This window comes from Arvicola amphibius, chromosome 12 (assembly GCF_903992535.2).
Source record: "Arvicola amphibius chromosome 12, mArvAmp1.2, whole genome shotgun sequence".
In the NCBI taxonomy this organism is placed as follows: domain Eukaryota; kingdom Metazoa; phylum Chordata; class Mammalia; order Rodentia; family Cricetidae; genus Arvicola; species Arvicola amphibius.
In genome coordinates, this window is record NC_052058.2 from 139226444 (window position 1) to 139252006 (window position 25563).

General features: G+C 46.0%; 1 protein-coding gene across 2 annotated transcripts in view; it reads left to right on the forward strand.

Moving 5' to 3' along the window:
• The window catches only part of Adamts17 (ADAM metallopeptidase with thrombospondin type 1 motif 17), a 314297-nt gene that overhangs the window by 151494 nt on the left and 137240 nt on the right, over positions 1 to 25563 (forward strand). For both annotated transcript variants that reach the window (XM_038314049.1, XM_038314048.1), the window contains 2 exons: positions 12136 to 12276; positions 13619 to 13769. In XM_038314049.1, the coding sequence (XP_038169977.1) occupies positions 12136 to 12276; positions 13619 to 13769 (292 nt within the window). The remainder of the gene's footprint in view (positions 1 to 12135; positions 12277 to 13618; positions 13770 to 25563) is intronic.

Consider the following 25563-nt stretch of genomic DNA (forward strand, 5'->3'; position numbering starts at 1 on the left):
TGTCTGGCTAGCTGGTTGGTTACTTATCTGTCTATCTGTCTATCTATCATCCATCCATCATTGATCTATCTGTCTGTCTGTTTATCATCTATCCATCATTGATCTATCACCTATCATTTACCTATTATGTATCCATCAATGATCTATCGATTTATCTATCAAGTATTCATCATTGATCTATCATCTATCCATCATTGATCTATCTATCTATATCTATCTTCTATCATCTATCTAACTCTTATCTATCCATCCATCTATCTCTTTTACATTGGCCTGCTATATATTTAATAAACTCACTCATTGAAAGCCATAAGAATCAAGGGCCACATAGAACAGAACCATGAAGGAACGTAGCATTCTCCCCTTGGAAATATGGCTTTTGACCTGTACAACCAGAATAAGTATCTTTCCTGGATTCCCTGGTATGGTGACTGTCGGAACTCCCAGCTTCTTCAGGAACATAGGTGAAGGGAACAGCATCCAGGAGGGCAAAACTCTTTCAGAGAAATTCTGAGATCTAGACAGGTTGCTTTGTTTTCTAAGGGTCCATGTGTTCCATCAGCTTGCCAATACTTAACCAGTTTCTCTATGTGGGTAGCTCTGGGCCCTGCTGTCAGAAGTTGCTGAGCTGTTGAAATATAAAAGAGAACGATAAATCCTGCCCTTCAGGTTGGCTCTGAAAGGCACGGAGATGGGGACTGTGTTGGTCAGAGTTCAGGGCCATTCCTCCGCCTCAAGGATAGAAAGGACCTACCTGTAAACTGGGCTCAGAATGGGACTGTGCTCACACGAGCCAAAGGCATGATCCAAAGCCCCAGCCACTGGCCCGTTGTGGGAATCATGAAGGGGCTGAGGCTGCGCTATGCCCTGTGGTGAGCACTTCACAGTATATATATTCGGATCCCCACTCCCTCCACACCTCTTTGACAGGATGGAAAGAGCACAGTTCAAATAATAAGTCTACAAAGACCCCTGGTGACCAGTTTCATAAAAAGCCAGGGGGTGATAGTCATTAGGAACAGGAAGTCCCTGTCCCTAGAATTGCTACTGTTTAGAGCATCCTGTGCCCTTTGATGTCCCCAGCAAGCCTTTGAACTTTGAGAGGGAGCAGTCCTCCCCTTCTGCAGCCATTCCTGCTGTCAGGTAATCCCCTCTCCTCCTCACTGGCCTTTGAAGAGACAGGAAATGCTGGGGTCTGGATTCCCATGCCCATTAAAACGCTGCACCAATAAGGAGGGAATCTGGAAGCCATGGGGGTAGGGGCGGGTTCCATCTTATGCCCCTTGGTAGCCTTTAGATTTCCACCACATTCTGGGTGTTAGGTAATTAATAAATTAACCAGCTTTATGACTAGCCCCTTTCCCATTGGCAGAGAGATCTAGCGGTTGCCACTGGGGGTTAAATCTAAGCTTCTTGGGAATCAAAGTTGCTAGATCTAGGTGAACTTGAAACGTATTAATAAAGAATGACATAAAACCAGTTTATCATAATCATACACACACACACACAAACAATGCACACATGCATACATTGCACACACACATGTGCATGATGCCAGAGAAAGTTGTCTAGTGTCCTGTTCTGTTACTTTTCACTTTATTCCCATACGACGGAGTCTGTTACTGAACCTGGCGCTTGCTGGGTTATTTTGTATGTTTGTTTGTTTGCTTTGGTCTTTAGCCATGTTGGCTAGTCAGCAAAGCACCAGCCATCCTCCTGCCCTCCCTCCCACCGGAGTTACAGGTGCACAGCCACACCCAGCTTTTACGAGAGTGCTCTGAATTGTGATTCAGGTCCTCATGCTTGCATGACAACACTTTACTCACTGAGCCCTTCTCTCAGCCCCACCTTGATCCTTTCTTCTAAGTTGATACACTTGTCCCTGTTTTATAATGTCCTTGGGCACCTCAGCTGGCAGCTCAGAGGCTCTTTAATTCCTTCACTCTCATGGATGAATGTGCCTAAAATGAATAAAGTCATGGTCTCCTTCATAGCCACCATGCCCTAGGAAGCCCATTCCTTTAGAATTCCTATCAGTGTGGCCCTGTAATGCACTTTCTCATGTTGTGACCCCCAAACATAAAATTATTTTGTTGATATTTATGACTGTAATTTTCCAACTGTTGTGTATCATAATGTAAGTATCTGATGTATAGGGTATCTGGCCCCAAGAACGCTGCTTTAGACGGTGAGCTTTGTGTGCCAAGCACTTCAGGGCTGTGTCTTTCTAGTAGAGAGCATTTGACAAGTATATATTGAATGACTAGCTAGATATGGCTACCCCTTTTTAGTCAGGGACGATGAAACTGAGGTGCAGAGGTACTGCTAACCAGGAGAGAGGATAGATCCTCCATTCTTTGTCCTTCCTTTTTACCTTTTCTTTGTTTCAACATGATCAAGTGAAGGTTAGTAAGTTAGAGTTAAAATCCTACTTGCTATGATTGCCTTGTATGTATATAAAAATGCAATACAGATCAAGGCACAATTCATATACCTCATGTCTTCTGTCATGTCTTGACCGCTTCGATGAGAGAGATAGTATACATTATACATATAATACCCATCTTCACCTACTGTGACGTTACCTATTATAGCAAATAACACTGTTATTTAAATAACGCTGTTGATCCCATATGATGGAGAGGCTGTGCTCCGGAGAGCTAGCTCTGGGCTCTTCATTCCACCTCAAGCATCCGTTTCCCCAAACCAGCCTAGACAGTTTTAGGAAAGGCCAGACCTAGCTCCTATTTCTCTGTCACCTTCCATAAAAATTCAAGAGTTCTTGAAAAACAGGTCATCTCAGAGCCAGCTGAATCCACAGCTTACAACATGGCAAGTCTAGAACACCTAGCCATCCCCTTCCGTATCTTCAGTCTCCGGTGGAGGTGAGTAGTGTGGTGCATTGTGGGAGTTCTTTCTTGACCCCCCTCTATGGTATGCTTTGAAGTTTCATGTAGCGAAATCAGAAGAGGTGTGCTATTTTGTTTAAGATAAGACCCATCCAAAATCATTGTTATTCTCGTGTCTGACATATGTGACACGAGGCCCATCTGTCTGTGCCCTTGACCTCACAGTCATTTAGACTTAAAAGGACTGCGTGCTTAATGCCACACACTTTTGTTAAATATAACATTGCCAGAAATAATACATGCCCTGGGACACAAGTCTAAAATAACATGGAATTTTCAGTCAGGTAATCTTTAATTTAAACTAAAAATAACCTAAACAGTAGTTTATATAAACCCTCAAGGAACAGGACACCCGCCCACTGCCAGTTCATCTAACTGTAAGACACTTAGTTAGCATTTGAACCTTTCAAGCCAGATCGAGTGTGAGCTATATTAGACACAAGCCCCAGAAAGCCAAGGATCCCACCCTTGGCTGGCCCTGCTGACTAGAACATTCCTTCGGGAAGGCCACTGCTGAGGGCCAGCCGAGGGAAATGCTCACAGCAAATGTCCTGCTTCTGGAGAGTGCTGCTGTGGGGGGCATGGCTTTGTGGACGGCACCATCTCTGAGTGCTTGTACAGCCGACCCGTGTGTCTCCTGAGGGTCCAGGGTCTCTGGCCAGGACCATCTGATGGTGAAGGCCAAGGAACCTCTTTCATTTATAGCTGACTTAATCACCATAGAGAGTGGGATGCGGTCTTGAGCTAAACCTTCATCCTGGTTGAGATCAAGGGCTCAGCTCTCCTTGGTGGTATTCCTAAATAATATCCTTGCTTGAAAACCCATTTGTCAAATATATTTTTGTATACTTATCTACCACACAACAGCAACAAAGAAAAGCCCAAGACAAATCCATATGTCTATCTGCATCAGTCGCTCTGTATGATCTCACCTACACTTTCTTGTTCTTATTTCTGCATCTTATACTATATCCACATGTTCATTTTTGCATATATGTTATGGGTAGGATCTGTATATGAGAGAGCATGTATTTTATTTTCTTTCTGAGATTGTATGACCTCAATTAATATTATACATTCTAAATCCATTTACCATTTATTTTCCTGAAAATGTGTGATTTTAACTTTCATTAGAGCTAAACATTCCATTTTCGAGATGTGTCAGATTTTCATTCATCTTTCCCTTTGTTGGAGACCAAGTAGGATGGCTCCACGTCTTTGCCATGATGAGTAAAGCAAGAATAAACATGGGTGTGCAAATACATCTACTGTGAGATCTGACTCTAATTCTGTGGGTATATTCCCTAAAGTGAAATAGCAGGATTCTCTGTATAGAAGTTCACTGAGGTGAATAAACTTTGGGTCTGGCTGATCTTTCTGCATAATTTTTTTATTTAGTTGTGACTTCTTTCCAATAGCGTAAGTTACTTATTAGAAAAGAAAGAAAATTCTTCTGGCGGCTGCTTGGGAGATACCTGCTGGGGAGACTAAGGTGACTGGCAGAGAGCAAAGGTAGGGTGGGTTACCTGGTGTGTTGGTTCTCTGTAGGACTGTGGCCCACCCAGTACATGAGGCAGAAGATGCTGTGGGTTGATTGACAGAGGGGTAGAGGAGAGGCTGTAGGGAATTCTTATAGGCAGATCCGAGGTTGCCAGACTTGTGTAGTTGAGAGATGTCAAATGTGGTAATAGTTGCTGTGTTCTTCATGCTGTAACTGGCAAGGTGTTCTATCCTTGAGATCGTACTGCAAGAATGGGGTCCTCTCTGTCAGTGGGTCTGATGTATCAGAGACAAGTGAGTTAGGTAACTGGGGCTCCTAAGTTAGTCCCCAGAGTTAGTCTGCAGGTGCCCTACCTTGAACGTGCTCTTGCCAACGGAAGCAAGGAGATAGGTGCATAGCCTTTACACAGCACTGAAGGAAAAGACTTGGAGAACATGACACAGAGAGAAAGGAACATTTTGCCTCTTGAGGGAGCATTAATGTTTTCAGGAAGCCTGGGCTTCTGGATTCTGATCTAAGTCCTCAGGGAAGTCATCTGGAGACTAATACCATTTGCTCACTCACCTGCCTTTCAGACCCCCTCCTGCCAAAGCTGTAGTTGTGTGCGGTAGTCAAACCTGTCGTTATGAAACAGAAGCTGGAGCTGCTTTTTTTAAATGAGGTATTCTATTTGCTGAGGTCTGTCAAAGTTTTCAGATGTACCTATTAAAAATATGGCCAGATTTATTTAAAACTATATTGTATTTAAGATAGTCAGCTGGTATGAACTCTGGTAAGTGTCTGTGAAACTCCATTTTATTCCCTCAAAACTTAGTATGAAGCAGAAAGAGAAGCGAGGGGGGGGAGGGATAAACATGTAGAAAAGGTGATGAACAGATTTTACTTAGCATAGTGTCTTCAGAGTTCATCCATGTTTGTGCAGGCAAAAATGATGAATTTCCTTTGTTGTTGTTTGGAAACCCACTATGTAGACCAGGCTGGCTTTGAACTCATGAGACATCCACCTGCCTGTCCATTTTTTGTTTAGGCTGAGTAGTATTCTGTTGTATGTAAAGAACATACTGTGTTTGCCCATTCATCCACCACAGGATATTTTCTGTCCGGTGCCAGCCTAGACCCTAAATTATTTCTCCGGACCAGCCGGAGAGGCGTGGGATTAAAGACACAACTTGCATGGCTTTATCGGGAGGGAGATTCTCAGTGATCCCTCATGAAATCCTGAGTTCACATCCTGAAAATTCTTCTGCATTTATTCTCCAAACAGCCTTATATACCAAAACATAAACTGAGGGGGAAATTCACTAGCATTCTGTTTCCGAGGTAACCAGGTAAATGGCTGTGGTCATGTCCACACCTTCGACTATACTTTTCTATGCCGTCTCTGTCACGTCTTCCTATCTTCCTGCTCTGTATGCCAGCTCTGCCACGTAGGCCAAATTAACATCTTTTCAGGCATCCTCCAAATTACAAAGAAGGAGCAGAACAACATCCTGACCCTTTGTTGGGGGTGGCAACATTCTAGGTGACCACCTCCTGTGTGGCAGGTGCAAACTGTGGCCTGGGATTCTGGTTGCCATACCATGTAGAGATATAGGGCTACAATTGTCTTGGTTGCTCTCTGCTGCTCTGATAGCCACCATGACCAGAAGTCTCTTGGGGAGGAAACGATTTGCTGGACTTACATGTCCGATCGCTGACCATCATGGAGGGAAACCAAGGCAGGAACTCAAACAGGCCAAGAACCTGGAGACAGGAAGAAAAGCAGATGTTACGGACGAGTGCTGCTTGCTGGCTTGCTCAACCTACTTTCTTATACGACCCAGGACTACCTGTTCAGGGACGACATCTACCATAGTGGGTTGGACCTTCCCACATCAATCAGCCATCAAGAAAACACACCACAGGTCTGCTCACAGTCCAAGCTGATGGAGTCCTTTTTCTTAGCTGAGGTTCCCTCTTACCAAATGACTCTAGCTTGTGTCAAATAGACAAAAACCTAACCTGCACAGAACTTTAGGTTGTTTCCGTGTTAGCTAGTGTCATCAGTATCAACATAAGCCCAGGAGTGCTGATCTCTGAGCTCTTGGTTTTACTTTTTGGAGGGGATAAATACTCAGAAGTGAAACTGCTGGAGGATACAGTAGTTTGGTAGTTCTTATGTTGCTTTTTTTTGAGACACCTCAATGCTGCTTTCCATAGCAGAAAATACCCTGCCTTGCATCCTGGCCATCACATACAGGGGTTCTAAGCACTCCACACCTACATAGGCACTGGCCCCAGCATGACACACATAAATGATAGCCCCTTGGGTTCTGATTGGCATCTCCCTGCAGCAAATCAGGTGCCATTGAGAGCATCTTCTTCACAGACCTGATGACTTATATATTGTCTTTGGAGAAATGGCTATTTGAATCTTTAGCTTCATTCATTTCAAGTTCGGGTTATTAGGAGACTTTCTTTTTTAAATTTTTTTTTATTATTTTATTTTTTGCAACTGACTTACAGGACCTGCTTGTGTGTTTTGGACATAAAACTCTCATGTTGTGCTAAGTCAGTGGTTCTCAACCTGTGAGTCATGACCCCTTTGGGATCATATACCAGATATTTACATTACAATTCATAACAGTAGCTAAATTATAGTTATGAAATAGCAACAGAAATAATTTCATGTTGGGAGTCACCACAACAACACAGGGAACTGTACCGAAGGGCTGCAGCATTTGGAAGACTGAAAACCACTGCACTGTGTGAAGTGAGCCAGTCACAGAAGGAAAAGGACTGTAGCGTTCACTTAAAAGAGTGCAGTGGTGGTGGCCAGTGCAGAGGGACCAGCACACACTTCGCTGATGGAAGGCAAGTAAGGTCTGAGAGCTGCTGCGTCGCCCATGAATGTAGCTGGCACTACTGGCTTAAATACCTAGGAAGTTAAAATAAATAATGTTAAAATCTCTTGCCCCGACAGCAAACAGTTTAGAAGAAATAAACCTCAGGGCTGGGGATGTGGATCCATTGTCAGGGTTCGCCTTCCATGTGCAAGGTCCTGGGCTCAAGCCTGACATCACAAAATGAAATTGTGTCAAGTTCGTTGATTTTCGGCAGGGTACTACAGTCTGCACCTTTAATCCCAATGCTTGAGAGACAGAGGTGGGTGGATCTCTGTGAGTTCAAGGTCAGAACTGGTCTATATAGCAAGTTCTAAGCCATCTAGTACTATAAAATGAAACCATGTCTTAAAAAAATTAATAGTAGCAGGGCGGTGGTGGCACATGTCTTTAATCCCAGAACTCAGGAGGCAGAGGCAGGCAGATCTCTGTGTGTTCAAGGCCAACCTGGTCTGTGAAGCGAGTTCCAGGACAGCCAGAACTGTTACCCAGAGAAACCCTGTCTCAAAAAACAAAAAATAAAATAAAACAAAGATTAAAAAAATAAACAAAATGTAACCTCCCCCCAAAGAAGGAAGGCTATTATGTGAAACTATTTGAAGATTGCTTTCCTATATATTCACACATAAGTAAACATGTTCTGTTGCCCACCAGAAAAGAATTATTTTTTAAAAAAAAGAATAGCTGCATTGGAAGAAAGATAGAATTCACGTTATACAACCAAATGACCATAGGCCTATATCTAAATTGTTCTCATTGGACAGAATTATCCAGTCTTTTCTTATGTCTTTCTTTAACCCTTAACGTTTAGGAAAATAGTGCCCACTCAAGAGGGGTAGATGATGGTTCTCAATTCTGTGAGTTGTCTGCCTCGGTATGAAGTTAATTGCACCTGTCCCAAATACGAGGTATCTGATATTTTGGGCACAATGTCCAGTATCAAATAGATATAATATTTGTTTGTCCTTGCTAGAGGCCAGTCCTGATGAGTAGCTGTGCTGAGGGCTGGGTTAGGTGGGAGGAGACCCCCCCCCCCACCATGAGAGCCTCTAGAGCTCTGTAAAGAGTGTCGCTTTGGGGCAGAAAAGCCAGTAGCAGCAGGAGGAAGCTGTAGTGAGGAGCTGCGGGCAGGCCTGCTTTTCGTCCTGCCCGGCTCTCGGCCACGGGCTAGCTTTACCCAAAATAATTACACAGAAACTGTATTCTTTTAAATACTGCCTGGCCCATTATTTTCAGCCTCTTACATCTTGCTTTAACCCATTTCTAATAATCTGTGTAGCACCACGAAGTGGTGTCCTACCGGAAAGATTCTAGCTTATGTCCATCTTGGGCTGGAGCTTCATAGTGTCTGGCATCTCTCTGAGGAGAGGCACGGCAGTCTGTCTAACTTAGGAGAGGCGTAGCATCTGACTGAGCCATCTACCTCACTTCCTTCTTCCTGTTCTGTCTACTCCTCCCACCTAAAGGCTGGCCAATCAAATGGGCCAGGCAGTTTCTTTATTAGCCAATGGGAGTCCTCCAGCATTTCCCCTTTTTCTGTTTAAACAAAAAAGAAAGACTTTAACTTTAACATAGTAAAATTACATATAACAAAACAGTTATCAAGTAAGAATTACAGTGACAATATTTATATCTACTTTATCTTTTATCATAACAAAGGAAAACAACTATAACTATCTATCTATTCTTCTTCAGCTCCATCAAAGACTCCAGAAGGACACAATATTACCTAAGTAAATAAGAAATATGCAATTTCCAAACTCTAGAAATGATAGAGACATCTCGCTGCCTGGACAGTCACCCAAAGTTCTTTTGTATTGTTGGGGCATCTATCTTCGGCCTATAGGCCCACAGTATCCAGAAGACTTTCCCATGAAGCAGGAAATTTCAAAGACAGTTCAGTCACTATCTGCTGTGTCCTGCAGAATGTCTCGCAGACTCTTTCATGAATCAGGAACCAAGAGAGATCATCTCACCTATAGGCAAGTTCAGCAGTCCTCTTTCTGAGGGTTCTCTGTGTCCAGTTTATGCAATAGTCCAGGCAAGAGCAATTTCTTGCCCAAATGGCTATCAAACTCCATAAGGAGCCTCTTCAATGCCCATCTTCCTCTTGAAGTAGCTTGTGCTGCCAGAAGCAGATATGTCTCATTGTCATGAAAAGTCCTAAGTTATTAAGACATTTAAGTGGAATGTTCTGTAGTCTTTGAAAGATATGAAGAATGTCTATCTTACTGAAATATATCTCTCTATATATAGAAAATCTAACATGACTACAAGCTTAACTATTATTGATGACTATCCATCAACAACCTATATTTCCTAATTATACATTACATTATAAGATTAGTTCATTTTAAAGGAAGCAGCACTGGCTCTTGGGTCTAACATAAGTTGGTCAGCTGACCAGTTAACTGGAAAACTGGTCCGGGTAGAGAAGAATCAAAAAATTATACTTAGGGGGCTGGAGAAATGGCTCAGCGGTTAAGAGCACTGCCTGCTCTTCCAAAGGTCCTGAGTTCAATTCCCGGCAACCACATGGTGGCTCACAACCATCTGTAATGAGGTCTGGTGCCCTCTTCTGGCCTGAGGCACACACACTGACAGAATATTGTATACATAATAAATAAATAAATATAAAAAAATTATACTTAGGTACTTTAAACAATTTAACTTAGACTTTATAAAACATGTAGATTGTGTTATAGTTTGGTAACAAGTGTTTCAATATTTATTTGTTTTTTTGTGTGTTCCTGTTTTGTGATTGAGAGGCAAGTCTTTCTGGTCAGGGTATCTGCCCACTGGGACTCACTATTGGCTTCCTATATGCTAGCATACTCTTAATGCAAGTGTGAACCTAGTTCTCCCATTCCCACCCCCTTTTCTTTTATCCTATGGTGGTTTGAAGGAAAATGGCCCCCAAAGGGAGTGGCTCTACTGGGAGCTGTGACCTTGTTAGAGTAGGTGTGGTCTTGTTGGAGGAAGTGCATCACTGTGGAGGCGGGCTTTGAGGGCTCATATATGCTCAAGCCACACCCTGTGAGGCAGACCACTTCCTGTTGCCTGAAAGATGTAGAAGTCTCAGCTACTTCTCCAGAACTATACCTACATACCACCATATCCCACCATGATGATAATGGACTGAACCTCAAGTGTAAGTGTTCCCCAATTAAATATTTCCTTTTATAAGAGTTGCCAGGGCCATAGTGTCTCTTCACAGCAATAGAAGCCCTCACTAAGAATAGCCTTTTCTTGTTCTTTCCTCCCCTCCCCTTTCTCATTGAACCTATGGACTTGCGTGGGCTAAGCCAGTGTTCTACCACAAAGTTACCACTGCAATCACTCCAGTCTCTTTCCCATATGTATTTCTATATGTAGCAGGAAAGTAAAGCCTCTCATGACACAGTCTAGGGCAGATGTGTGTGATTTATTCTCCGTCTTTTACTGTTCTGCCGTAGAATGTGGTAGCCATGTATTTTAGTTACCAGCCCCATCAGTTTTCATGGAAACAACTTTACCTTCACCCTCATATTTCATTGCTTAATACAACATGAAATCCCATGTCTGAGGTCATGGGTATCACTGGCATGTGAAGGTTGGAAAATACAGTGAAGCATCCTCAGCTGGTGGAAACAAATGGATAAACCATGCTAGCCTAAGACTCAGGATGCCTGAACACCAGGCAGTATGTTCTCCAGAGTATATGGCTTTGGCTGGGATCAGGCCAAGTCAGCATCTCCACAGGTAAATGAGTGTAGCAGTAGCTAACAGGATACAGAAAGCACAGCGTGACCTCCTCGGGAGCCTTCAGCATGAAGGAGCAAGCAGGGGGTTATTGAGAGGCAATAGGGAACTGGGATTCAGAGAAAGCTTTCAGAACCCCTGCTCGTCATGATCTCTTCTCCCAGGCTGATAATGACATCTTTTGCCCATCTTCTTCTGACACATTCCCTGGCACTTGAGAAGCATCTAATGGTCTTGAATGAATCAAAATGTGTGGTTGTATTTTTTCACTGTAATAACCCCCCCAAACAAAACAAAACAAACAAACAACAACAAAAATGGCTCCCTCAAGCACACTGGCTTTCCTAGAAATTGTCAGGGAGCTGTGGGGAAGCCGAGCTTGTGTGCTCTGCACCTCAGCCTATCCCAGTGTGGGCATATGGATAAACTAAGGTCATTGTTCAGGTCAGACTCCCATCTAGAGGTACCCCACAGGGTTCCTCAGTTACAGTTTCCAAAGAAGGTGACAGTACTGCAGTACCTGGTGGTACCCAGGGAACACGGGCTGATGAGGCATAGGGGTCAATATGGGTCTTCTTGTGTTTCTTATGAATGGGGAAGGTTTGTTTTTAAGTAAATAAGCAAAAACGTGAAGAGAGATGAAAGATAGCAAAAGTACAGTTGTTCTTGAGTTTGAAACTTTGAAGCCACAGTCTTTAGGAACTCAAATCTCTGGTGTTTTCCACTGGCTCTCAGCAAAATATGGCTCATTTCTAATGAGTACAAAGCTTTGGACCACTAACAGAATGATACTTAGTGTGAGATATTAGGTCAGCTCATCAGAAAATGAAACTTTATTAACTATCCTGACTTTATTAGCTATTGTACTTGCTATTAATTGTCATGATTAATAATTTATTCCTTAACTCATCATTAATTCCTTTTGCTTAGTTTCCATGCCTTCTGTAGTCAGACCACCCTAGTTCTGTATAAACTGACCATGGTCGGCAGTGTATGAACGTTATCACCTCCATCACTCTCTGGGATTTCGTTGATTAAACTTGACCGAGAAATAAGGCATGTGTGACACCACACTCCACTCTTTCTCTTTCTCTCTGAGCAGCCTGGGAATGAACCACGACGACGACCACTCATCTTGTGCTGGCCGGTCGCACATCATGTCGGGAGAGTGGGTGAAGGGTCGAAACCCTAGCGATCTCTCTTGGTCATCCTGTAGTCGAGATGACCTCGAGAACTTTCTCAAGTAAGTCCTTGAGTCATTCTGTAACATCGGTAACTCGAAGTTTTGCCAAAAGCCCAAAGATGGGAAACTTAGCAAGTGTGAGAAGTGACTCTTTAGATGAATCCTCAGCCAGCTTGGGAGGTGGCCAGTGCAGAGTGTCCCAAAATGGGCAAAGGCCTCTTCGTGATAGCTGGTATGCTGTCACATGTCCAGTAGGAGGTCATTACATGAATGAAATGTCAACCCAGTGACTCTGTCTTGCAATTCTCTGCCAGTCTTTGACCACAAGTGGACCCCACTGTAGGGACAACTCGGCTGCTGTGAGAACATGCTGCTTGCTGAAGCTGCTTCCCTTGATGGGAGTGAATTAGCTGGGTTGGGTTTGCACACTTCCCTCCTTCATGGGGGAACAGATATGCTTCTCACTAGATTGTTCTCCATACAGAATGTCTATACTTTTTAGTTCTCAGATTTTAGTGGAACAATTTCTAATTTGGTTTAGACCCTTGTTAAAGCAAGCATGCCCATGATCCGGACCTGTTGGCCCCTTGGTGTCTGATCTTAGGGCTGTATTTACAGTGTTGATACATGGGTCCTCATTGCTCCCCTACTTTGTTGTGGTAATTCTATATACTTATATAGGTATGTATAAATGTGTATGTGTATACATATTTACATACATGCATTGAATCCTTTTTTCAAAAGTTTTGGCAAGTATCTGGCTTCATTTGCCTTACTTTAAGGATAGGAAATAAAGCATTGAGCATTTTATCTCCTAACAGAGCCCTCTGGAGGACATGTATCTCCCACTGTAAATGGGCATTCCCTTCCTAGTTGAAACCCGAAACTTCTTGACTGAGTGAGCCTGGGCTTTATTTTTTTTTCTGTGATAGCAGAAGATATGGTCAGGCGAGACATCAAGACTGGCATACTTTGAGCAATCCCTCAAAGAGACTCAATGGTGTCAGAAATCAGAACTTTAATTTTATTTAAAATAAATAGACTAACTTGCATTCTTTTTTGTTCTTGGTAACTTTTGCTCAAAGTCATATTCTAAGGGGATTCAGAGAATTCTAATTTAAAAATATTTTCATCAACCACCCCCCAAGAAAGCCCAGTTGCTTCATCAGAGCTGTTCCTAGGGCCCTACCAAGCACTCATTTCTGCATTGCCTTCAGAGCAGAGACCCACATTCAACCATTTAATAAAAGAACAGACACTCCAAAAGGGTGACTCAGGTGTCCAGTGCCGAGGCTCTTGTCCCATCAATCATCCGAAGCACATCCCTCTCGGGAGACTGAAAGGATCAGAACAACGGTGGGCTCCTGTGGTTAGAAACTGACCTGCATCTTGACTTTTTCAGATCCAAAGTCAGTACCTGCTTACTGATCACTGACCCCAGGAGTCAGCACGCCCTGCGCCTTCCTCACAAGCTGCCCGGCATGCACTACAGCGCCAATGAGCAGTGCCAGATTCTGTTTGGCACCAATGCTACCTTCTGCAGAAACATGGAGGTAAGCAGGCAGGGAAGGGCAGCCTTAGGAAGATGCACAAGCCCAGCAGCCCCTCTGCAGGTCTGGATTCTGCTGGAGGTCATGGCTTTCTCAGACACAGACATGCATGTGACTGTGTGTATGCATAGGCACATGGGTGTGCCCCGTATAACTGACTGCGATGGTATCAACATGTGCTTTTGTGAGCATCTGTCCACTCACAGCCCTGCATGTGGGTTACTCTGAAGGGGATACTTTGGGGGTACTGACACTAGTAGTATGGTGTTTTAGCTTGAAATCTTTATGACGAAGGAAATCTAGTCACACTTCTTATAAATGCTGTGATGTCAACGTGTCACCTGATTCTTAAACCCTGCCCATTTAAGGAAGAGAGCTAAAAACTGGTTCACATTGGAGGGTATCAGATGCAGAGAATTTAGTAAGTGACATGTTAATTTTAAAATAATAATAATCCACGAACAGTTCTTTTTGACCAGTGCCCATATGATTGATCCTAAAGCCCTAGCCTGCATGAGCCCCATTAGTCCTCACCAGAACTCTCTAGAATCTACCCCCAGCTTTCAGATAATACTACTAAATCAAGCTCAGTTATCATGACAAATGGTTTGACTAGTGTATAGGTAACAGTGCAAAGGCTTGGAGACAAATCTGGTTACCCCCACAATAAAATAAATTGGCTCACTGTCCTGCAAACAGTGATCCCTGTGGCTTGGCCAGTTCTATGAATGGAAAGTGCCCAGAGGAATGTTCTAGGACCTGTGACAGGTGTTTACCATGTGTATGGCTACTGTATGACATCAGAAACGTACTAGGGAAACCGGCGGCCCAGGTGGCGCTTGGCATGTAGTCCCCAGGAAGATATGCAGTCCCCAGGAAGATATACAGTAGGTTCCAGATGCAGGAACCCAACAGCTGTCTACCTCCAGAATGAGGTATACTTGCTCCCTCCAGAATAAAGTCCCCAGGGGTGAGGGTGGGGCCAGACTCTCAGAAACACCAGAGATCCTATGACAGCCAAAGATGTTATGGTACCCAGAGATACTATGGTATCTCTTGAGTTCTTCAAGTTTAAATGTGAATTGGTTCAGGACACTGAGCCAGCATCTCTCAGCTGGGCACTGCCCATCATTTTAGGGGCACAGAAAGCAGCACCTCTGAGCCAGGCTGGTGCTAGCTATTAACTGACTCTTCCAAGAGCATCAACCCAAAATGTGGTCCTGAATCCTCTCTCCTCAGTCCCAGGACTCCATTGTCCCCAGCTCCTGTCATGGTACCTAATGCTCACTGCACTGATTCATGCTTAAGGTTGTTGTTACTGTAGCCATGCCCTTGCCCAGTCTCCAGTCCCTAGAGTGAATTGAAGAGTCGGGAGAGAGCAGGTTTCAAGGGACCCTTGGTAAAGACAGCATGACATCAGTATGAAAGCCATATAGGTAGGTCCTGTGGAGGACTCTGGGAACTCAGAAGGAACATAAATGCTCCAGGCCCCTGGAGTGGAGAAGGAGAAAATGCCCAGCAAAGACCTGGTCACTTTGTCTCCTGAGGAGTTTGACCCAGGGCTAGTGAGGCAAAGTGAGTCAGGCAAAGCTGCCCAGCCAGCATAGGACTGGGTGAGCTGGGGACTAGACAGAAGCCATCTATTCATTTTCTGCCATTCCTGTCTAGGGGTGAGGTAATTTTACACCTTCCTCGTAGGGTGTCTTAGTGGGAGTTTCTAAGCAACTCTTAGAAAGGAAAACATTTAATTGGGGTGGCTTTAGTCAGTTTCAGAGGTTTAGTCCATTATCATCATGGTGGGAAGCAAGGCAGTGTGCAGGCAGACCGGGTGCTGGAGAAGGAGCAGAGAATTCTTCATCTTGATCCATAAGCAACAGGAAGTGAACTGAGTCCCATACTGCACATAGCTTGTGCTTGGAAGACCTCAAAGCCCACTGTGACACACTTCTTCAACAAGGCTACACCTTCTAATAGGGCTACTCCCTATGGGCCAAGCATTCAAACACATGAGTCTCTGGGGGCCATACCCATTCAAACCACCATGCAGGGTTAGCTGGAAGGTAGAGGGGCACACATGTACTGGCGGCTCACAGTTTTCCAGGCTGGACACTTTCCTGGGACAATCTCATATAACCCTAGCAATACTCGAGGCAGAAGGTGTTGAGCTCCACTTTAGCAGGTGAGGAAACAGTGAGGAGAAGATATATGGTCAGAGCAGTAAGAGAAGCCTAGATACCCCTGCTGGGGGAGCCCTGAAAGCTGGCATCATTTAAATACAGACCCCAGGGAAAGGCCACCTGGGGTTTTCATAGCCCGTTAGCATCTTTCCTTCGGAGGACAGTTAGAAGGGAACATTAGCCCTGCATTGCAGCTACCTTCTCTTAGGTCAGTGCTTCTCCACCTTCCTCGTGCTGTGACCCTTTCATACAGCTCCTCATGTCGTGGTGACCCCCAACCATAACATTATTTTGCTGCTACTTTGTAGCTGAAATTTTGCTATTGTTATGAGCCATAATGTAAGTATCTGATATGTAGGATATCTGCTTTGTGACCCCCAAAGGGACTGGGACCCACAGGATGAGAACTACTGCCCTAGAGGCTCAGAATCCCTATGCACAACCCCGGAGATGGCGCAATTGTAAATTCTGTTGAGACACCACATGGATTCTTCCAGATAGCCAGCAGCTTCAGCTCATGTTCGTCAAAAGCGTTTTTAATCAAATCAAATCAAATCGGCATCTTCTAGCCCCAGTTGCTAGACCAAGTGCCTGTGTGTGAGTGGGGGAAGGGTAGCCTAGTGGCAGACTCTTTGATGGGTGCCTGCATTCGTCATCACCTTTCTAGTGCTGTAGTGATTTTTCTCAGGGATTCCAGAAGGGAGCTGACAGTGACTGTCATACCAGGCAGCATGTCCCAGTAACACTCTTAGACCTCTGGGGAGTGCATAGCAGAAGGCCTGCACCTCTCTGGGATGCCTGGAATGCTGAACTTGGGGTATGGTGCCCTGGGCCTGGATTCATTCCCGTCATCAGACGCACACCAGATAGCCTCATGATTCTGGGCTCTAGCTTACTGCTACCCCCTGCTTCAGAGGTCTGTGCTCTGACAACTTCCCATCGTGGAGAGGTTTTGCATCCTCGTCTGTCTCCTTCCCGGAGCATAAGCCGAGTGCTGCTGGGTGCTCTCTCACTACTGTCTGTCCCCACCCTGTTCTCTAGGCCCAGTTCACCTCCTCCATTCTGGCTTGGTCTTCCTGCTCTCTCTGGAGCCCACCAGACGGCTCAGGGAAAAGGAGTGGAGCTACGTGGGGCTCCTCCCTCTACCAGGCAGCCCCTCTCTTGATTATCTAGATAACTCATTCTTTCATTTTTGTTTGGGTTTTCAAATGTTACCTTCTCAGTGAGGCCTGCCCAGCCACGCTGTGGGAGATTGTAGTCTTATTGCCTTTTCAAACCCCTCCTTCTTCCATAATGCCCAGTTTGCCATCCGTCTTGCCCCGCCTCCTTCATCTATGACTCTGCAGCATTTCATTCCAGAAGTCCCAGGTAGACACCATTCCCATAAGCCGCGTGTGCACTTCTTCATATGTCCTATTGTCATAATTGTTGTTCCCATGTCCTTGGCATGGGTACCTGCACTGTCTGTCTTTCCTAGGTCAGTTTTTGTTGACTCTTCCTCAACAGGGATGCATCTTCCTGCTTTGTATCGGGGCCATATTGCTTCTTTTAAGATTGTTACACTCCTTAGAAAATCACATAAGGATGGATTTTAGTTATGTATTATAAATGGCGCTCCATCTCCTTCAGGAAGTAAGGCACTGTACGTGTTTTCAGAGTCCACGACATGTCCCATATAGATGGGACCCTGTCTACAGCCCGTAACTCTCCCTCACCTCCCTGTGGAGAGCTCCAACTGTCTAGCCCTCACACCAGCAAGCTCATCGATTACTGTCATTACATCTCAAATTGTCTCCAACCTCCCCATCCCCGATTTCACAGAGAACCGTGCTGTGGGCCAGAGAGATGATCCCAGCAAGGAAAACTTGAGTCCAGATCTCCAGAGCCCGCACAAAGGTCGAAAGCACAACTGTAATCCCAGTACTCTTACAGAGACATTGGAAGTGGATGTAGGAAAATCCATGGGAGCTCATGGGTCAGCTAGCCTGGCATACACACACACACACACCCACACACACACACACAGACACACATACACATACACACACAGACATACACACACATACACACATGGACACACACACGGACACACACACACACAGACACACAGACACACAGACACACACACACACAGACTTTTAGTCCCCTCTAATAGGAAAAAAAAATCTACTTACTTGGTGTCATAAAACAAAAGAAAATGCTCACGGATACTTTAGGAGAGAGAGTATCATGCAGGAATTACAACTTCTGAAACCTGGAGGAACCTCTCTCTTACGAGCTGCATTCCTGTGTGCGGATTAAGAATGCTGTCTGGATTCCCAGGCCCTGAGCTCCCTGGAAGACAAGGACTGAGGGGAGGTTCACAGCCAACCACAGGCCTGGGTCCCGGTACAGAACTAATCATGGCAAGCTTGGAAAAGTACCCGGAAATTAACGAGACAACTGTGTGCATTGTGTCTGTCTGTCTCTCTGTCTTTTGTCTCAAACATTTCTAGAGCTTTAAACCTACCACGAAAAATAATGAACTAGAAGTGGGGTTGGACATGGCCCAGGGAATAAAACCAAGACACCAGGCCTGCAGGGTTGAGTGCTGTCTGTTTTTGGAATACATAGTTTAAAACAAAGAACGAAACAATCTAGATAGATGGCATTTTAAGGCAAACACCGGGCATCTCCACCACCTGTGAGCCCTCTTCAGTTCTCTGTTATGCCTTCTGAGGAACAAGTTTCCCTGCTGAGGGCTGGCAGGGTTGCCCAGTGGGTAAAGGCACTGGCCACCGGGACAACATGAATTTAATCCCAAGGACCCACGTGGTGGAAAGAAAGAACTGACTCCCCGAGTTGTTTTTTGACCTCCAAATACATGCTGTAGCACTCGCACATATGCATGTGCCACACACACGCACACTTAATCATTTTAATTAATTATTAATTAATTAATTAAAATAAAAAGAAAGTAGTAAGTAAACACATAAATGCTAAATATATATGCAAATGTCAAAGTTCTGTTTGAGAGATGAGCCTAGAGTTTGTCCTGACAGAAGGTTGCGGGCAGGGACAGCCTAGTCTAGAGTGTGTCCTGACAGAAGGTCACGGGCAGGGATAGCCTGGTCTAGAGTGTGTCCTGACAGAGGTCACGGGCAGGGACAGCCTGCCTGGCCTAGAGTGTGTCCTTACGGAAGGTCACGGGCAGGGATAGCCTGGTCTAGAGTGTGTCCTGACAGAGGTCACGGGCAGGGATAGCCTGGTCTAGAGTGTGTCCTGACAGAGGTCACGGGCAGGGACAGCCTGCCTGGCCTAGAGTGTGTCCTGACGGAAGGTCGCGGGCAGGTACAGGCTGCCTGGTCTCAGGAGACTGCATTTCTCATCCCTCACATCCCCATGATTGTCCTGAACCAAAGCCCTTGGATGGGTTCTCTGGATTTCTGAGAAAGAGGCTGGGAAAGTGATCGCAACTTTTCCCTCCAGCTTCTCACTGAGGCGAATATCCCCTTCACTCATGCTGGCTGGCAATACGCCCTAGCTGTCTTTGCAGTTCCCATGGCAGGCACTGAGAGTAGGAGTCACAGATACCCTCACTCTGTCTAACGGCTACGGCTGACCCCACGCACTACTGTTTGTCTTCCCTACAACTTCAACATTGCAGCGACTATTAAACCCCAGGCCAGCTCTTGTCATATTGTATGTTTATCAACACGGATTATAGGCCAATGACATTCCAGGCCTGATGACCTGAGTTCACCCCAGGACCTGCATGGCTGTTCTCTGACATCCACACATGCACATGCATGGCACCTGCACACCCAAAGACCTCCCCCACACACATACAAACAAAACGTAATTTAAAATTTTTAAACCTCTCAATATTGTGTTACAAGAAAATCCTTTTGTACTTTGAACACACCAGTCTCATTGTCTCCCTGCCAATCCTAAAGGTCTTACATTCTTAGGTTTTGATAAACATACTGGGAGAAAGGACTGGTAGATGCCACAAAATGTTCAGAGCCCTGAAGAGCCAAGCAGGCTGGCTTCTGCCCTCTGTAGGAAGCACCAGCTGCCATGAATTCCTGTTCTTTGGGTAGGATTCTGAGTACAGAACTTCCTTTCGACTTAACGTCCTTGTATGTTCTTCCCCTGGCACTCCCAGAACATAGCTGTTTTAAGATCCGCAGACATTAAGAGCCATGCCCTTGCTCATAGGAAAAACATCGCTGCAATTCGTGTTAGGGACTGCCGAGGCTTCAAATAGTAACCAGGTTTCTGCTTCCCCGAACAATTGCATCCTTCAGAACCAAGAAAATTAAACCCCAGTCCATTTTCGTTTCTAGGGTTCTGGAGGGCCCCATCCCATCACCCTTGAGTCTGTCATGTCTGTCTGCCGGATGCTGGTATTGCAAGGCTCGGGGCTGTCTATGCAAATATGAACTACAAAAAAAAAATTGGCATCCATAGCTGGCATTTGTTGTGGAAGTTATTGGCAAGTAGAACTGTCTCTTCTTCTAGCCAATGGTAATGTGATGTTTTTAATTCAATAAAGCATTTCAAGAAAGTCCAAACACAAAAGTTATAAACATTGGAGGGTAAATATTTATTAGAAAGGGGAAATGAACTTTATGCAATTAGCACAATCAATCTTCTTTATGATTACAAGTTCCTCCTGTCCCCATCAGCAGAGCCACTCCTCGCCGCGGCTCTAGTGCTGTCAGGGCCCAGACGCTCTGCCAGGTGAGGCCGAGGGCAGGAAGTGAACTGTAGGCACCATCAGCTGGAAGCGAGAGTGCATTGCTCCTAGAGCCAGGGCCAGTGGGTGGGGACACATAGAATCGGCAGGGTTACTGCCTCACCAAGTCTCCAATGTTCCTTAACAGCACAGAGGGAGCCCAGGTCTGCCTCACTCCAGCACCAGGGGATTGGAGTTGAAAGGCCATGGGTGATGATCACCCACGCCCACATGCCAGCTGCCTGTCAAGACCTTCACTGCCCTGGAGCCCATGCATGATGGCCGCAGGTGGAAAGGAAGGCGGCTCTCCGAAGGAATTGCACACGCTGTAGTTGACATTGGCATGGATGTGTCTACGCCCCATAGTGCGCACAGAGGAGATAGCGGCTGTGTTTGCTCAGGATAATGTTGAGCACAAAGCTATGAGACAGCTGTTTCAGGAAGGCAAGAAAGCGTCCAGAGCTCTCACTGGTGACAGCGCCCTCTCTCCTGCCTACTAGTCCCTCCTTGCTCTCTACCATGACACACATAGCCGTGGGTACACGTTGCACAGTGGTGACAGAGAGTCTCCCTAATCAGGCTGCCTGCCCAGCGTCCAGGCTGCATCTGGTAGTCACAGTCTTTGCCTGCCTCAGTCTGCTAATCTGAAAATGAGAGAAGTCCTATGGACCCATCATCAGGTTGTTTTAGAAGGTCACTGATGGATGACCTAGTATGTAGTGTGTAGCACACATCAGTAAGTGTTGCTGGCTCCATTTTATCTGTTACCTTGGCTCTTGGACCCAGCAGGAGAGTGGAAGATGCAGCGGGGTTGGCTGTCACATTAGCCTGTTCTTTTCTTCTGTATCTCTGTGTCCTTACCATGTCTCCTGGCACCTTAGGGAGCTGGGACCCCCAAGGATGGCCCTCTAGCACCTAGTATGTACCTTCACAAGCTCCCTGTCCTTCCACTGGGAAGCGTCTTTGTGTCCTATTGAGAGGGGCCTGGAGTCTCTGGGCAGATACAGAGATCCCTGTGTCTAAGAAGCCCAGGAGCTGAAATTCCATAAGAGAGCAAGGCTCACCTCTCTGATGTCAGTCCTATCTCAACCTGGATACACCTCAGAACCTCCTTTGGGGACTGGCGGAAGCTGCTGTGACGTGCTACAAATACTATCTTACTCTTTCTCTGGGAGACGGGCATGGGTTTCAGGTCTCTGTCTTGTTCTATAGCTCCAGGGCTCCAGGATTCTTACTGTCATCCTGGGTTGGAAACTGCTGGCCTAACAAAAATCTATCCCTTCGATGCCAGTGGACTTGGTCAGAGCAGGAGGCTGGCAGAGAGTCCAGGAGCCTGCCTAGCCTTGCCCCTCTCAGGCAGGGCTGTGCAGCCAAACGTAGAGCTAGACATGCGACTTCAAGCTGCCTTGCCTGTCTCGGTTGGGTCTCAGCTCCCGGAGCTCCTGGGCTTTGGCAGAAGCTGGCCTGAATTTTCTAGAAGCATCCGAAAGCTTACAGTAGACAGCCTTTTCAGAAAGCTCTCCAGACAATACATGTTGTGTGTTAGCGTCCACTCCTTGGCCCCTTGCCAGTTGCATGTCCTGGTCCCAGACCCCATCCTCACCCTGAAGCTCAGGCCCAGCCAGGTGGTCTCCACCACCCTCAGGAACGTGGGAGGAGAGACCACACCCGGGCTGCAGGAAGCATTCCAGGTGTGGTGCTGGCGTGCTGGGCTGGGGAAAGACTTCAAACTGCAGCAGTGTTTGTGGGAAATTTGGATCTGTCGCCGGTTCATCTAGCTCTTGGCGCGTTATCTGCCTTTGGCGGGTGTTATCAACAACACATTTTTTGAGGGAGTTTGCATAACGGTCCCCTCGGGAATTGCTAGGACCGCGAGCTGCTTTCTTTCTCAGCTCATGGTGAGCGCCAGTGAGGAATGAGGCAAACAGTGACTCATGGTTAAATTCCCAGTCCTTGGAAGGGCCACTAGTTGGAGCGAAGTGAGGGAGACTTGTGTCTATGATCAAGGGGTCCTTAACACGTGCCTCAGGTTTTCAGAGGGCCAAGAAAGGAAGCGTTGTGCTGGCTGGGTTTCCACAGGGTACCAACGGGAAACATGCCAGAACAGCCTGGGCGTGCCATTTACCAGACCTTAAACACTGTCTTTGAGGTGGCACAGGCTAAGTCAGGGAACGGGGAACTGTTCCATTGTCTCGTTGTTTGTAGGAACCAAGCACTTTCTTCTGTGCTCAAGAATGGCTCCCAGGGTCGGATGGGGCGAAGAGTCTGCCCTAGGGTGTTCCCACCCATCCTGGAGCTCTGTGTTCATTGATGCCCAGGAGTGCATTGCTCAGCAGCATTTAGAGACAAAGACTGGGCACACTTAACCCTTTCTACCGCTCCCCTCCAAGTTCCAAATTTGGAGTATTTTTGGATTCAGGCTGCCGGATTAGGAATGTCCAACCAGTAAAGTCTCTGTAAATACCAATGCCCCACCCCCCACGAAAAAAAAATCTTTTGAAAATTCTATCTCTGAAACAGTTCTGGTCCCAAGCATTTTGGATATAGGATCATCCACCTCTATGGGGCCTCACAGGCAGAGGGAACAGCCTGGGATGAGAAGGATGCTAAGTGCCCTTGCCTGACTGATAGACCATGAGGTTTTGGGAGGAGGAAATGGAAGGGACACTGGGGACTGATGGAGACCTCATACAGCTTATGGGCAGATGCCATACACTTGGGGGTAGTAGAGAATTCGCAGTGTATATTGGTGAGTTAACTCTGTTTCCTGGTCTGTACCACAGGATAGTGACTGCCTGCCTCACAATGTTTATAAAGTCCGTGATACTAGACTTGGTAAAGGAGTAAATGCTTAGAATGTTTTGGCTTTTCCCTCGCCGTGTCAAAGGCAGGCATTGTCTTACTTAGAAGTACATTTATTCATTTGTTCATTCTTTCAGCTGGCATGCCTTTATGGGGGATGTATATGTGCTGCCAAGGCTGTGTGGAGGCTATGGGGGGCGGGGCTGTGTGGAGGTGATGGGGAGTCCAGGCTTTGTGGAGGCAATGGGGGAGCCGGGGCTGTGTGGAGGTGATGGGGAAGCCAGGGCTGTGTGGAGGTGATGGGGAAGCCAGGGCTGTGTGGAGGTGATGGGGAAGCCAGGGCTGTGTGGAGGTGTTGGGGAGGCCAGGCTGTGTGGAGGTGATGGGGAAGCCAGGGCTGTGTGGAGGTGTTGGGGAGGCCAGGCTGTGTGGAGGTGATGGGGAAGCCAGGGCTGTGTGGAGGTGATGGGGAGGTACCTGCTGTGCTTGAGAATCCAGCATCCAGCCTGTAGCAGAGAAGATACATGGATCTGTCTTCCGGCAGAACTGGTAAGGTTGGCACACCCTTTTATCCCTGATGGGTTTTTCCTGGTTGGGACAGGAAAAGGGGGCAGTTGGAGGAGTCTGGGCCCCCAGTTCCTGGTTGGTTTGAGTAACCACTCCTTCACAAAGCCTGAACTCCTTGGTTTGACCTTGAAGGAGCAGAGCATTATTTAGGATCCTGTTGATATCTAATTCAGAGGCAGGCAGAATGCTGTGTTCACTGTCCACTCTGTAGCTCTAGTAAAGTGTAGAGCAGCCTCTGGGAGATGAGTCTGGAGAAGGGGTGAAGGACCTGTGCACCCACAGCCACCCCTGCACAGGAACAGAGCTCGGTCCCGTGCAGGGAAGCTAGAGAATATGGCGGCGCAGAGAGGATGCTGTAGGAGTTCGGGTAAAAACTGAAGCTGGCCTTTGACGTGGGCGGCAGTTTTACCTGGTCCTGCAGGGAGTGAGGATGGTTTATGTGGCCTCTGAGTTATTAGATTTGCAAGCTGTGGAGAACAAGGACATGACCAGGGTTATCTAGAGGAGGGAGGACAAGTATTAACCCAGACCCAGAGAGGAAAATATGATATGTACTCACTCATAAGTGGCGTTTAGACATAAAGCAAAGTAAAACCAGACTATAGTCCACAACCCCAGAAGACCTAGACAACAAAGAGGACCCTAAGAGAGACATACGTGGATCTACATTGGAAGGAGAAAAAGACAAGGTCTCCTGAGTAAATTGAGACGTGAGGGTCACGGGAGAGGGTAGAAGTCGAGGAGGGGGAAGAGAGTGGACAAAAATGTATAGCTCAATAAAAACAATTAAAAAAAAGATGCAGTTTCCCTGAGGAGGAAATAAAAGACTATCCTCAGGAAAAATCATTGACATTTTAAAATTTGGTCACTTTTATTTTTATTGTTTGAGAATTTCACAAATGCATATCATGGGTTTTGAGCAAATCTGACCCATTCTTTTCCCTCCAATTCCTTCCATATTCCCCCCTAACTTCCCTCCCAACTTCATGTGCTATTTATTTGTTTGTGACAGTATCTTTCTATGTAGCTCTGGCTGTCCTGTAATTCTACTTAGACCAATCTGGCCTTGAACTCACAGATATCTGCTTGCCTCTGCCTTCTGAGTGCTGGGATTAAAGGCTTGTGCCACTATGACTCATTCCTTTGTTCTTTATTAAAAGTCCATTTAGTGTGGCCAGTATATGCATGGGTGTAGGACCATCTGCTGGAACATGGGTAGCCTCTTAGGGGCTACGTCCCTGAACAAAACTGAAATATCCTCCCTGGTAGCCATCAACTGCCAATGGTTCCTCACCTTAGGGATGGGACTTCTCCCCAATCCATGCAGGGATTTTTTTGTCTGGTTGATCCTGTGTAGGTCTTGTGTGTACAGTTACAGACAGTGGGAGCTCATGTGTGAGACCACCCTATCCTGTTCAACAAATACTATTTGTCTGCACACATCCACTTCTTCTGACTCTTACAGTCTTGATGCCCAGTCTTCTACAGTGATCCCAGAGTCTTTTGCAGAAAGAGTGTGACATAGATATCT